At 40.9% G+C, this 13,939-nt stretch overlaps 1 protein-coding gene across 6 annotated transcripts in view; it reads left to right on the forward strand.

Moving 5' to 3' along the window:
• Positions 1–13,939, forward strand: part of LOC141781716 (partitioning defective 3 homolog B-like) — a 242,277-nt gene that overhangs the window by 159,784 nt on the left and 68,554 nt on the right. For all 6 annotated transcript variants that reach the window (XM_074657501.1, XM_074657502.1, XM_074657499.1 and 3 more), the window contains one exon: positions 11,146–11,263. In XM_074657501.1, coding sequence (XP_074513602.1) covers positions 11,146–11,263 — 118 coding nt within the window. The remainder of the gene's footprint in view (positions 1–11,145; positions 11,264–13,939) is intronic.

Here is a 13,939-nt window from a genome sequence, read left to right on the forward strand (position 1 = left end):
GCTAGATTTTTTGGGTTAATGTTAGGGTGAGTTATTACTCTTGAGGTGGGTTGAAATTATTCTGGCTGTGGTTTTTTCTTAATTAAATCTAATAAAACTGAGTCCACATGGCCGGCAAATAAAATCTGACAGAGAGCATGGTAGAGATGAGGTCATGTGAAGTAAAGGTCAGCTAGAGTGACTTCTTAAACTTTATTGAGTAATTGGAAAGATTCTTAAGCCACTTTTCCACCAAGCAGTCAAGTTCAGTTCATTACACGCAAAAGTTGTGGATGGTACCAATAGAACCGCTCCATTCTCGGTACCGCCTCGGTCGAGGTTGCAAGCGAGACCGGTGCTCGTACCCCGTGTGAAACCAGAAGTCGACGTTGACTAATTTGTCATGTAACTTCTGTTCTCAAGTTACGCCACTTCTGGTGTTTTTTAACCCAAACCACCATCTTTTCCTAACCCTAACTAAGTAGTTTTGTTTCCTAAACTTAACCAAGTTGTTTCCTGTGAAGACAGAAGTTAATTTTGAAAAGACTGGAACAGAAATTGACACGTTGCTGGACATTCGTAGGAAAACACACGAACAAATGAGGAATACGTTTTCGTAAGATATCTTACGAACCGTTGTATGAAAATACGCTGCGCTGAGCTATGAATCCAAACCTGTGTTGTAGGTAACTCTCATGGGACAACCGTTAACCCCCTAGCGTCAGGTGTGAATTTAGGGAGATGCCATCCAAAGCTATTGCGGTTGGCAGAAGCAGTAGGCAGATTGGCCTCCTGCCACACACACACACACACACATGGCTGTTAAAGTCAAAGGGGGATGTTGAGCCAGACAGCCTGCCTACATGATTTTATGCCAGCCAGTTTACCACCTGTAGCGCTCTCTTTCTCTCTCTCTCTCTCTCTATGTCACATACACACACACATAGAGGGCTTGTCTAAATAATGTTATGCCAGACAATTTTCAATCTGTACAATACACACACTGATTATCATAAGGATAGGGTGCCAGCCTCCTCTGCCACTGTGAGAGTCTCTCTTTCACACGCCGGCGTTTAGACAGCTCGTCTGATTGATGTCATGGCAGTCGATAGAGCACTAATTACTCCCCGTGCTTTGACGGCGCCGCGTACGGAGCAGTGTCATATCCTGTCAGCTGCATTTTAAAAACACGTGTCACTTCCTGTTAGCCTGTAGAGAAAACGAGAGCAACCTGACAGCACGTACGCACTGTAATACTTTCTCTTTCACACCCTCTCTCGCTCTTTATTCTTTTTTCTTCCCTCTGACCCACCTGCCAGCGTTGGTGATCTTTTGTTGTCAGACTTCATTAGCGGAGACGTCAGCTAATTAGAGCCCAGCACAAGCTTGGGAGATTAGGAGGAAGAAGAAGATGATGAAGAGCAAAGACAGGGGGAGATATGGAGGGAGGAGAGAGGAGAGGATGGCGGGGCGGAGGAGATGGAGATGAGCAGATGATGAAGAGATTAAGATGGAGTGGGAGGGAAGGAGAGATGGATGGTATCAAGGTAGGGATGGAGATGAGGGGAGAGATGATTACCTGCATAAACTGCGGCGAGAGAGAGAGTGGCAAAAAGGATGAATGGAGGGATAGAAAATAGATGGTGGAGAAAGAGTGACAGACCTGTGAATATTCACTGCACTAAATGAGTCACGGTAAAGGGAAATTGGATACATCATAGAAATGACAGCATATCCATGTCCACACATGATGGCCAATAACTCACATTGATTAAGTTGTTTTTGTTACTTGCTAGTAATCCTGTATTTGTGTTTGTGTACGACTGAGAACAAGCAGCCGAGTGAAACACAAGATACAAGATACAGGGAGAGAGACAGAGATAACGCATTGACCTGTGTCCGCTGTTGTGATCTAGTTGATCCTTGTAAGACACCGCTGATAACGATCCTCTGCTCTACAACTAGACACGGGGGAGAAAACACACATACACATCTGTGGAAAGAAAAAGACTACAACTCCCTCTTGTCACTATCAGTCAATATTAAACTACATTTCCTCTGTTGTGTTGCCTCACAGTTATCGACTGTGGTTTGTGTCCTGTCATTGCCAACAGATGATACCAGCCTGAAAATAATAACTTATATTTAGGGCTGTCAAAGTTAATGTGACAATAACGCGCAAATAAACGCAAATTCGTTACAACGCCACTAATTTCTTTAACGCATTAACACAACTTATGATTTTGGTTGTAGCGGGCTCACTTTTAAAGCTAGCGTGAAGATAGTGGTATCATATGAAACTAGAAAACCTAAGGAATCCATTAGTACTAACCATGTCATACTAGCTTGTGAGGGTTTCTGGACAATATTTGTCATTGTTTTGTGTTGTTAGTTGATTTATTTATATGATTGATTTATACTGAAGTTGTATTTAATTTAATTAAGGGATTATGTATAATTAAGGTAATTCCTGACATTTTCATCATTGGTTAAATGTATGGTTCCTGCTTTATTACATCCCGTATGGAGTCAATGTTCATTTACTGTCGCATAGAAAAGGGTAAGACAGTCATCTGTAGCGTTGACATTTCTAAAGCAACAGTTATTGTTGGCTGCATTGATTACCATCAGCAGGATGCAACGTCACAAATGTCCACTTATATACAGTGTGTCCCACCTCTTAAGCTTTTTAAATCAATTGCAGTTTATTTTTTCAAGCTTTATTGATTCTTCCAAATGGCCATCATGACTTTGTGTTTGTGCTAATGAAAGGAAATCCTACTTTACTACTTCACTTTTTTTTTTTTAAAGGTCAACTGCTCTGCCAGTGGGTCGCGTTTTTTTTTTTTTTTTTTACTCTTTCCTTGTCTTTGTTCCCTCCAAGAATGCAAAATTGACAATCACTCTGTCTCTCTCACGTGCACATCGTATTATTTGGAAAGGAAAGAACAATTTCACTCCCTCTGATACTGAATTGTAACGCTCTACATCCATGCAAGATATGTCAGTAGAGTGTCTCACGTTTCTCTACAGGCACTCTCACACATTTGCACACATGTGATAAATCAACTGAGCTGAGAGTCTAAATGACATATTCCCCCTCTGCACACATCTACTGTAAGAGGAGCCCATACATCACCTGTGTGTTTGTCCGTCCCTGTGTGTGTCTGTGAGCTTAACGTGTGTGTGTGTGTGTGTGTTGCTGCTTGTATGGAAGCCATTTCGTGTCAGATTTATGAAACCTTTCAGCTCAAAGTCATCTGTTAGAGAGCACTAAAAAACCTTCTCGACCTGTTCTTTCAACCCATTCTCACTCCCAACTCGTCAAATACCGACGCTTGGTCAGTGACTCACGGCATCGGAGACTGACTCACGGGTTACCCTTCTTGCGTTACTTTTCGTCATTAATGTCAACGGTCATCGTTGACGTTAATTTCACTGACTAACGACTTAATGTGTCTAGCGACTCACGTGACTGACAATACCGAAAGTCAACGTTACTTTTAGATTCACACGGGACACGAAGACCGGTCTCCTGTTTGAAAGTCTTGTGTTTTTTGACCCGCCCACCTATAGTGGACTCTCACGCTATTAATACTACGTCACCTGCTGCGACCGTCCAATAACACCGCGGGTGGGTTTACATTTGAATGTAGTTTAAAGGTCGTCACATACTGACACTAAAGGGTACCTCCGTGTGTCAGTTTCCCATACTAAGGGGTTCTGCCCAATCGGCAGTATTTGACGAGTCGGAAGTGAGACTGGTTTTGTCATTTCTCTCTTTCTTTGTCTCACCCTTTTTCTATTGTATCCATCTCTTCATCTGTACTTGTCTTTCTTTGTATACATCCCTTATTATTATATTTTTTTAATGGAAGGGAAATACCAATAGATCATCAGGTGGATATGACAAATCATCATGCGTTTTCCTTTAGATACCAGCAGTGGTGTTGGTAATGGATTTGCCACATCACCCAGCATGTTTATTTTAATTATTGATGTGGTTATTAAGTCCAGCTTAAAGGGAAGCTGGCTGATAATGCCTTTTCAAGGTATTCACTCTTAATGTGGGTGTAGAGTGTAAATAAATAAAGCAGTATTTAAACCTATGCATAGTTTATTATTCCTGAATGGATTGCGTTTGTGCAGGATTTGACAGATCTCACATCACGTCATTAAAAGTGAATGTTAAATATACATGACCTATGATCGCATGTCACTTTGCTTCAGCAGTGGAGTCTCTCCTTTAGAAGCCTTAAATGACAAAGATCCCGAAACTGATTGAAAGCCAGACAGAAAATAGATTTTAGGGGTTTTACTTCAGTAAGTTGCACCTTTTTTAACCACACTTGTAAATATTTATAGGCTTTAATGACAAGAACACATTCCTTTGCTGTGGACATTGATATATTTTAGAGCGTATCCCACCATGTTATTAATGGAACAGAGGTCTTAATTATTAATAGCAGCATTATTAACAGCTGTGCCGGGTTTCCGATTCTGATTTTAAACATTTATAGAATTATTATTGGTGAGGCAGAGCGAGAGCAGGAGATTGATCTCCCTGGGTTTGTGTGTGAGTGTGTGTGTGTGTGAGAGAGAGAGAGAGTCTGTTGCTGGACTGAAGCTCAGGCCTATGCTTTTATTTTGAAACATGTAAGCTTTATACATGACTTATTATTTTTTACCTTAAAGGTATGATATGTAACAGCTGTCGGTTGCTGTTTGTAATAAAGCTGCAACGACTCAATTGATTAGTTGTCAACTATTTAATTGATCGATTAATCAACTATTTTCATAATCGATTTATCGGTTTGAGTAATTTTTTAAGAAAATAAAAGTCAAAATTCTCGGATTTCAGCTTCTTAAATGTAAATATGTTCTGGTTTCTTTACTCCTCTATGATAGTAAACTGAATCTCTGAGTTTTGGACAAAACAAGAAATTTGAGGATGTCATCTTGGGCTTTAGGAAACACTGATCGACATTTTTTATCATTTTCTGACATTTTATAGACCAAACAACTAATCGATTAATCGAGAAAATCAACATATTAATCAATAATGACAATAATCTTTAGTTGCAGCCCTATTTCGTAAACGCAAGCCATTCAAATTCGGTCCCCTCCTCCACGGCTCAACAAGCTTGCACTTGTTTTCATGTGATCTGTCTGGATGTGATATGTTGTTTTAATGTACTCTTTTAATAGCACATATGAACCAAAGACAAATGTCTGCCTCTTGTACACAAAATTCTATTTTACAGTAAGCGATTGAGGGAGAGAGACTGCGGTGATGGTCGGTCGATATATAGAGTGAATGAAGAGAGGGGGCGGCGTTAGTGAGAACAAAGCAGTGAATCAGAGAAATAAAACGTTATTGCTCCCGCCCGAATAAAGCAAAATAAGAAGACACACTTCTAGTGGCTCATAAGTGATGATTGAGAGGGATTATTTTTGTATCAGTCTATACATTGTCTTTTAAAACATTTCTGCATATTCTTCCTTTAATATTATACTCAAATATTCCAAACTGAATGCCAGAGTTATTCCTGATGTGAGACAAGCACAGAACAATGCTATTAGGCTATTCCCACATGAGCCAACCCTATTGGTGTTTAATGACCATGAGGTAGTTAAAAAGTGAAGTCATACGAGTCTGCGTTTTTACGACTTACTCCTTTCTCCTTTCTTTAATCAATAGCTTCCTCACTCTGTGGTCATGGAACAATTTGCATAGATGTGTGTGTATGCTTGTGTGAGTGCTGCGGCATGTCTTTGTTTATCATATTTATTCCTTCTTGAGCCCACCCTCTTCCTTTTATGCCGGGTCATAAATCATATAAAGTACCCTTTGTGTGTGTGAGTGTGTGCACTTGTGTGTGGGTTTTGTTTATGTGAGCGCATGCTGTCTGTGTGGACAGAAAATGAATGTTGTATACATTTTACCACCCTATTCTCCCGGGCCCTCTGTCAATAAAATGGCAGAGGGTGAGGTGGTGGTGTGTAGGTGTGTGTACGTGACAGTATTTGTGTGCGTGTGTGTGTGTGTGTATGTGGAGCTCCTTGTGACACAAATCATTTCTACTGTGATGCATAAACATGAAACAGCACAGCCCAAAAGCACAGCATAGAGGAGAGCAGAGCACAGAACAATATGGGACCAACGTCTGTTTGAATCCTCTCGTGTCTTTCTTCTGACTTTATATGCAATCACACCACTCTGTTTCATTTCTCACATTTAACCTTCTCCCTTATTTCAAATTCAACCACTTAAAAACACTGTCAACAAGAGCGTTGAGAGATATACAGTTTAATGAGGATTACCTCTTTATTCAGTTCTTGGTTTGTGAGGTGTTATGGGTAACCCTTGATGCAAAACCATAGACTGTATATAAGAAGTGGATGTAGTAACCATGACGTAACCTATCGGTTGGTGGACTGCCGTTTTGAAGCCATGAGTTCGTCATTTTGGCTGTCGCCTTCTTGTTTTTTTGCAACCAGAAGTGACACGAGAGGGTGGAGCTAAATAATGAATGAATAAGACCAAAATGTTACATTTAACTTTCATGAACTGAAAACACCGCGAAAGGGGTAAAGTTGTAAGGCGAAAACACAGACAACATCGTGGTAGCGACCTGTCAATCAACAGGTAGCCACGCCCTAAAGCATACCCTGCTTTATGGTCTATTTGACCCTAAATGGGACCATAATTTACTAAATGAACATCATGCTGTATTGAAGAAGACTTGAAACTAGTGATTGAGACCATAAACTCATGTTTACAATCTTTACTGGGGTAATAAATCAAGTGAGAGGTAGGCTGATTTTCTCATGGACTTCTATACAATCACACCAACCAGAGGAGTCGCCCCCTGCTGGCTATTAGACAGAATGCAAGTTTAAGACACTTTTGCATTGGTTTCACATTTGAGACCTGGAGGTTGCCCACTGTGCGAAACATGTTGAGAAATATTTTTTTAGGATTCTACCACTTTCCAGGAGCACATGCAATCAGAAAGTGGAGGTCAGAGGGTGAGGGCAAAAGGAAAGGGAAGATGTGGGATGTAAATTGATTTCCTATAAATGTGAGAGTTTATTTCTGTCTGTATGTGATGAGCTGCCAGCTGGCCTAAGGTATTTTCTCTGCCTTCTACATTCTGGGATACTGTTTATACAAAAACAAACAAACATTGATTTATTTGATAAAATTATAAAATAAAATGGAAAACTGTAATGTCAGATCAAGCTATTGAAGATAATTGTAAAAACTTAAAGGAAAAGTCACCACCTTTTATGTGGATGTCCAATTAGTGTTGGTGATGGTAAATGTAGTCAATTGAAGCAATACATTCCTCATTGTATGTTATATTGACCGAGAAAGCAGAGTTCTCCTGCTCGTGAAGCCGTGCCGGCAGTGCCTACATGTACCAGGATGCATTGCGTGAAAGCCACTGATGCCCAGCCAAAATATAGTGTAGCTGAGTTGCCCCTATTCTTATGAAATAAAAACACAGAAGCGAACCAAGACGACAACAACTCGTTATTATTTTCCTCGTTGGCTGCACATTACAGCTTCACTCCTTCTATTTTTACCTTTCACAATAAAAGCCCAACTCAAATTCACTCTGCATTTCGCTAAGAGGCAACTCAGCCAACAAAACAGCTTACAATTGCGTGAGGAGACAAAAATACTCACTCAATGGTCATCTGCGTTCTTGCACCTGCTGGTCGTGGTTGTCTTACAGTTTCAGTTCAGGGTTAACTGGCATCTACGACAGCATCCAACAAAAACTGCCCAAGCTGATATTCATTACAGCAGAATGATTTAGTTTCTGTTCAGAGGGCAATTAGAGCAAAGGCTCCACCAGTCGGTGTTTGCTCTAGGTAGCTCAGGTTCTGGAGGTTCCCCATCGGCCATATCCTCTCGCTGCAGCCTCGGCCTCTCTGCATTGCATTTCTTTGGCCGTATACTCTTGCTCAAATAAATACGGCTGCGACTGTAAAATGTAGCCTCGTCCATAACATTCTCTGCACTTGGTAACGTAGCTAGTTTGCAATACAAGCGAAGACAACAATGAAGTTCTGTTTTTTGAGCACCATCTAGAGCACGCCGGCCGGCTACCCAGAGAAATCCAAGCTGAAATAGCCTGTAGTTCTTCCTCGCCTCCAACTACATCACTATCACGTCAAATGAAATGCACTGAATGCAGGAAGAGAAACAGATTTTGCAGCAGCGACCTCAGCTTTTTCGGTCAATATAGCACACACTGAGGAATGCATTGCTTCAATCGACACATTTACCATCAACACTGATTGGACGTCCACATAAAAGCTGATGAATTGTCCCTTTAATGGCAAAGGTGATGGGAGAAGCAAGACTAACAAATGTGCCCGTGCAGTTAGCATCTGATTTCACTGTGCTCTAAATCTACTCTGTGCACAGGAGGTGTTGTGTGTTGCTGCTGACACAGCCCTCTTACTGCTGTAGGCTAGACTATGGGGCACAAATACGCTCAGACCTGAACGCAGACACAGACGGACACACTGATACTAGATTGTATTTCACTATAATGCATTTCTCTACACAGTATGTACTGTACATAAATAGCTTCTCTCAATCTATAATGTTACTCCCATTCCTCCAGTGAAGTTCACATTGAAAAACAGAATGAATGAAAGACAGGCTGTGGACTATATATTCAGTCACAAATTAACATTAGTACCTAAAGATACAAGATAACCAGTTAACAAAAAGTAGGATGGATGAAGTTACTACCTAAAGGACATTTAAACACAGTCGTGTTTCCTGTTCTGTGAGGGTGAGAGCACATGCAATAGACATGATTTGTGATGTGAGACCCGGCGTAATGTGTTCTCGGCGCTGCAGCCATTATAGTCATTCACACAGCTCTACAGCTCTCTGGGTTCATGGTTTCAAAGAGAGGAAGGGGCGAGAGCAAAATAAGAGAATGGGTGAAGAGAAAAAATGGGAATAGAGAATTATAAGCGTGGGATTTTTAAAGGAGTTTACATTTTTGAAAAAATATCTGCATGGAATGCAAGATGTTGTTGAAAACAAACACAAGACTTTCAACCAGGAGACCGCAGTTCATGGTCCGTGTAAAACTATAAGCAAGGTTGACTTATTTTGTCACGTCAGTCGTTAGTTACGTGACTCGTTGGTATCATCAGTCACGTGGGTTGGTTGTGTTGCCTAAACCTAACTTCCTGTGAAAACGGAAGTTTATTTTGAAAGGACACTATGCATGTAACGAGCATATATTGGCACGCCGCCCCTGTCCGACCAAAGGTAGCGCAAGAGGGGTACCCCCTTGCGTCGGTCTCGGATGCTGAAGGGAGCTGACCAAGTGGCGGTATTTGAAGAGTTGGGAGTGAGAATGTGTTGACTAAACCGTATGCCAGAGTAGTTGAAGGTTTATCCCTGATTTTACAGGGTTTCCCTCTAAAGTGTGAAAAACAGTAATGCTAGCTGAAGTCTGGAGTTATACTGTAGGGTTAGTACACTGCAAATGTTAGAAACTTATTTTTGATTGCAGATTTGTAGTTTAACAGAAACAAATACCCATACATGACATTGTGGGTCACATCATGCTGAGTTCTGGTAATGCAACACTCTCTCTCAGGCGTAGTTTTGTTCAGAGACTGCCTTGCAGACAGGAAAAGAAAGTCTGGTGCTAGTTCTCTGACTTTCCATAAATCGCCCGACGGTGCATCAATGCGTTTTTCTTCCTTCCATCAACTTAGTTCATGAAATGGCACACTGCAGTCGCAATGGCGCATGTGTGTATGATACGACTCTCCATATTTCCATTATGTGTGGGTGTGTGTGTGTGTGTGTGTGTATGTGCATGACTCGCAGGGGTGCCCAGGGGTCAGTGTTGATACGCTGCATATTTCCTCTGTTGACAGAGAGAAAGAATATTCATATGATTGATATTTTTGTTTTCTTGCCTTTTGCAAGAGAAAAAGGAAAAATATGGAAAAACAGATACAGATGAAGGCAAGTCAGAATGATCAAGAGATTGATCTTTGTGTGTGTGTGTGTGTGTGTGTGTGTGGGTGTGTGTGTGTGTGTGTGTTTGCATGCACATAGTCTGTCTAGTCTTTATCTCTGCAGTCAAACTTCTCCAGGCTGATGTCGGGAAAATTACTGTTTGAATAAACAGATGGCTTCTACTGGCTGCCTCATCATCAGGACAGCTGGCTGGTGGCAACGTCAGTCAATGTTCCCCAAGTGTTTTATATTGTAGGGCTGCAAATAATGATTATTCTCTTTGTCGATTATTTTCTCGATGAATCGATCAGTTGTGTTTGGTCTATAAAATGTCAGAAAATGTTGAAAAATGTCGATCAGTGTTTCCCAAAGCCCAAGATGACGTCCTCAAATGTCTTGTTTTGTCCACAACTCAAAAACATTCAGTTTACTGTCATAGAGGAGTAAAGAAACCCGAAAATATTCACATTTAAGAAGCTGGAATCAGAGAATTTTTACTTTTTATCTTTTACTCAATTCACTCAAGACAAATTACTCAAACCGATGAATCTATTATCAAAATAGTTCGCGATTAATTTAATAGTTGACGACTAAACAGCTAATTGTGATAATGATGTGACTTCTGTCAAAACGTAAAGCAACCTAAAACTGGTGAATCTTTATTGAACATGTTTGCTCTCAAAATCCCGAATCCCACAGTGACACTGACTTCACTCCGTTACTGTACAAGTCAAGTCAGTTTTATTTGTATGGCTCAATATCACAAATCACAAATGTTCCTCAGGGGGCTTTACAAGCTGTACAGGATGCGACCTCAGGAAGCGCAACAGAGGAGGGATCCCTTTTCCAGGACGGACAGATGTGTAATAGATGTCTTGTGTACAGAGTAACAACATAATGAAAATACAACATCGACAATCCATATGAAAAAAATTGATACACATAATGTGAACATAAATTTATATGAGGAGATGGATCCAGGAGATGTGAAGCAGCTTTCAGCTTTCGCCAAACAGATAAAGCCTGAGCAACAAGACCGCCTCTCCACCATGTAACCTAGCAGCACCTGCAGGGTATAAAAGATCTCCATTATTTACTTTTGAGGTGTAAAGGTGAATTAACCCAGTTATATATTTGCTTGTGTGTTGCAGTGTGGACAGGATCCAGCAGCTGAGAAGAGAATACCAGCAGGCCAGGAGGGAAGGAATTGTGCCGCCTTATGAAGAGCTGGACCCACGACGCCGAGGACATGAAAGCGACGCTCACAGGGTGAGTTCAGACCTATACATACTGTACACTCACATACAGACATGCAGGTCACTTAACGGCCTCATACTCTCTTAATCTGACATTTGTTCAAGCTTTCATCAGTCTGTCCATCATCAGGTTGTCTTTCCATGAGATAATACGTGCGTACATGTGTACCGACTGCGAGGTTTCTTACTCCCCGTCACCTATCAGAATGATCACTGCATTTATTGCGTTCGTCTCGTGATCAAGTCCCTTTGGCTGTCAGTCGCAAGCTGCTCTCTGACGTGAATGTCTCCTGCAGGCATTGAGCTGATAGGACGGATGATACGCGTACAAAAGGAGATAAGTAGAGGTTTCACTCACCTGTCATCCTGCAGGTGGTGTTTTTCAAATCACAGAATCATAATCAGGTCGTCACAGATCCACTCAGACTGCCTGAGTCATGCTGGAAGAAGCTAAAAAAAAAAAAAAGTCCGTTATAACAGGTGCATTTTTAATGTGCTAACAAGAAATCACCTCCCACACTCGTACCAGGTGTCACCCTGCAATGACTCTGTTTGCTGTCTGTTGCCAAGCAAATGTAAGTACTGCTATTATAAATATGTTTCTGGGTATCACATCTTCTTTTTATAATTCTGACGGTGCCATTATTTTGGCATATCTCACTGACAATATGTCTCTTCTTCCTTGCTGCCCCAGCTTTAGCTGTTCAGACAGTATATCAGTGTTAATGTTGACAGTATGTTTTTGGGGTTACATTGTTAATAGAGCAGGTGCATAGCAAAACCGGTCAAATGTTAGCAGCGTAGCCTCAGGCTAGTGATTTATTCCAGGTTTTTTTTAAGGATCTGCCAAACCATTTGTACCACTGTTGACTTTTTCAGACACTGTTTATTTATACAACACTTTTATTTGTCATTTAACATTTAAACACGAGTAGAGGAACCCTCTGAAACTGAGACGTCATGGAAAATGTAGAATATGTATTAGTTAGTGCCAGTGAATAATAAATCTTTGTAGGGATACACAGTACAGTAGTGCAGGCGACTTCAGGCTCCTTATTTGGACAAAACCTTTTATTGTTTTTCCCTTTCAGAAACCATCCGGTTAACTAAAACAAATCTCAATTAGTGCTCTCTCAGGGACGCAGTAAATTGGGTACAGTTTGTCTTTTCAGATCCCACACGGTGCTCGGTCTATTTAAGTCTTACTTCAAAATGTGTTACTGTAAAGCCAGGTGCCTCCTGAAATTCACCTCATCTTGTCACACTGACATTTAAGCCTCCGTGGCTCTCTGAGGAAAAAATAAAATCACCCTGAGCAAACCAAAATGAGTCTAAAATTAATCTGCTATTGCAAATGAACAGGTTTATTGCAGCACATCCCAGTTTAACCACTGCACCATGATCCTCAGTCAGAGTCAGAAGCTTCACTCTTCTCTTCGACACACTTGATATTGTGATGGGTGTTTTTCTATTTTCTGACATTTTATACGATTAATCAAGAAAATAATCAGCGATAATGAAAATAATCATGAGTTGCAGCCCTACTCAGTTTATTTTATGTTAATTCTGAGGTGCACTGAAGTGGTATGAGGTTTATGCAACAAAAACCTGAACTCAACATTGACCGTTTTCAGATGTGTTTATCCAAAGTTTACCTGGCCCACTTTAATTCAGATCTTAAAGTCATTTGGTTTGTGACCAGCCAGGGGCAATCTCCTTCCCCCTCTGCGATCGATAGCCACACATTACGCCGCTCTCTGCCTCCAAATGAGAAAACTTTGTTGTTGTTTATAAAGCTGAGAGGGAGAGCAATTAGCATGCTTCAGAGGTGGAAATTAAGTTTGAAGTTTGAAAGTTCAAAAAAAAGGAGAAAAAAATCAAAAGCAAAGCAGAGCAGTAGCGATTGCCACGGTGCCTAACAAGCCCCTCTCATTAAGGATGATGCATTTATTAATTAAAGCAGAGGCGATTATTTACCTGACTGGCTTTCTGTGGGGACCGGAGAGGGAGAAGTAATGGTTATGGAGGTGAGCCGACAGCAAACTAATTCAATTTCACTTTTATTGGTTTGTTTGTTTCTCCTTAAGACATTTTTATTCTTTTGTATAGGATTTGCTGAATGACTATGAAAAGTAAAAGCAATGGGAACTTAAGTGTAAAGAGAGAGAGTTCCTCATGCAACGTTGCCACAGTATACGGAGTGTGTTTCCTCCCCCCAACGGCTCCATTACCATCTCATTGATTCATGGTTATGGGTTAGCTGTCTCTGCTAGCAAAATTATGTTTGCCTAAAAACAATTATCAAACAACAAAAGCCACACCACAAGTTTGTTTCCAAGTGAGTGCATTGTGTGCTTGTGGGTGGGTGTGTGTATTTTGGAAGACAACAACAGACTTTCTCCCTAAGGAGAGGGGAACTAAATCAACAGGGCGCTGTTGCTGTTGTCACATTCACACACACACATTCACACACAAGCCTACACAGAGGGTATGGAAGCCAATTGTTATAGTGGGCGGTGTGACACAGCCTTTATTATAGCATTTAATTATAATGGAAAGCTTTCATCTCATTTTTCCTGTACTTTGGTCTTCAATATGTGTGTTCATTTACAGTAAGGCATTGAGTTACTAATGGCAGTAGTGTAGTGTGATGCAGGTTTAGAACATACTGAGGTAGTGCTACTGTCTG

This window comes from Sebastes fasciatus, chromosome 14 (assembly GCF_043250625.1).
Source record: "Sebastes fasciatus isolate fSebFas1 chromosome 14, fSebFas1.pri, whole genome shotgun sequence".
Taxonomy (NCBI): Eukaryota; Metazoa; Chordata; class Actinopteri; order Perciformes; family Sebastidae; genus Sebastes; species Sebastes fasciatus.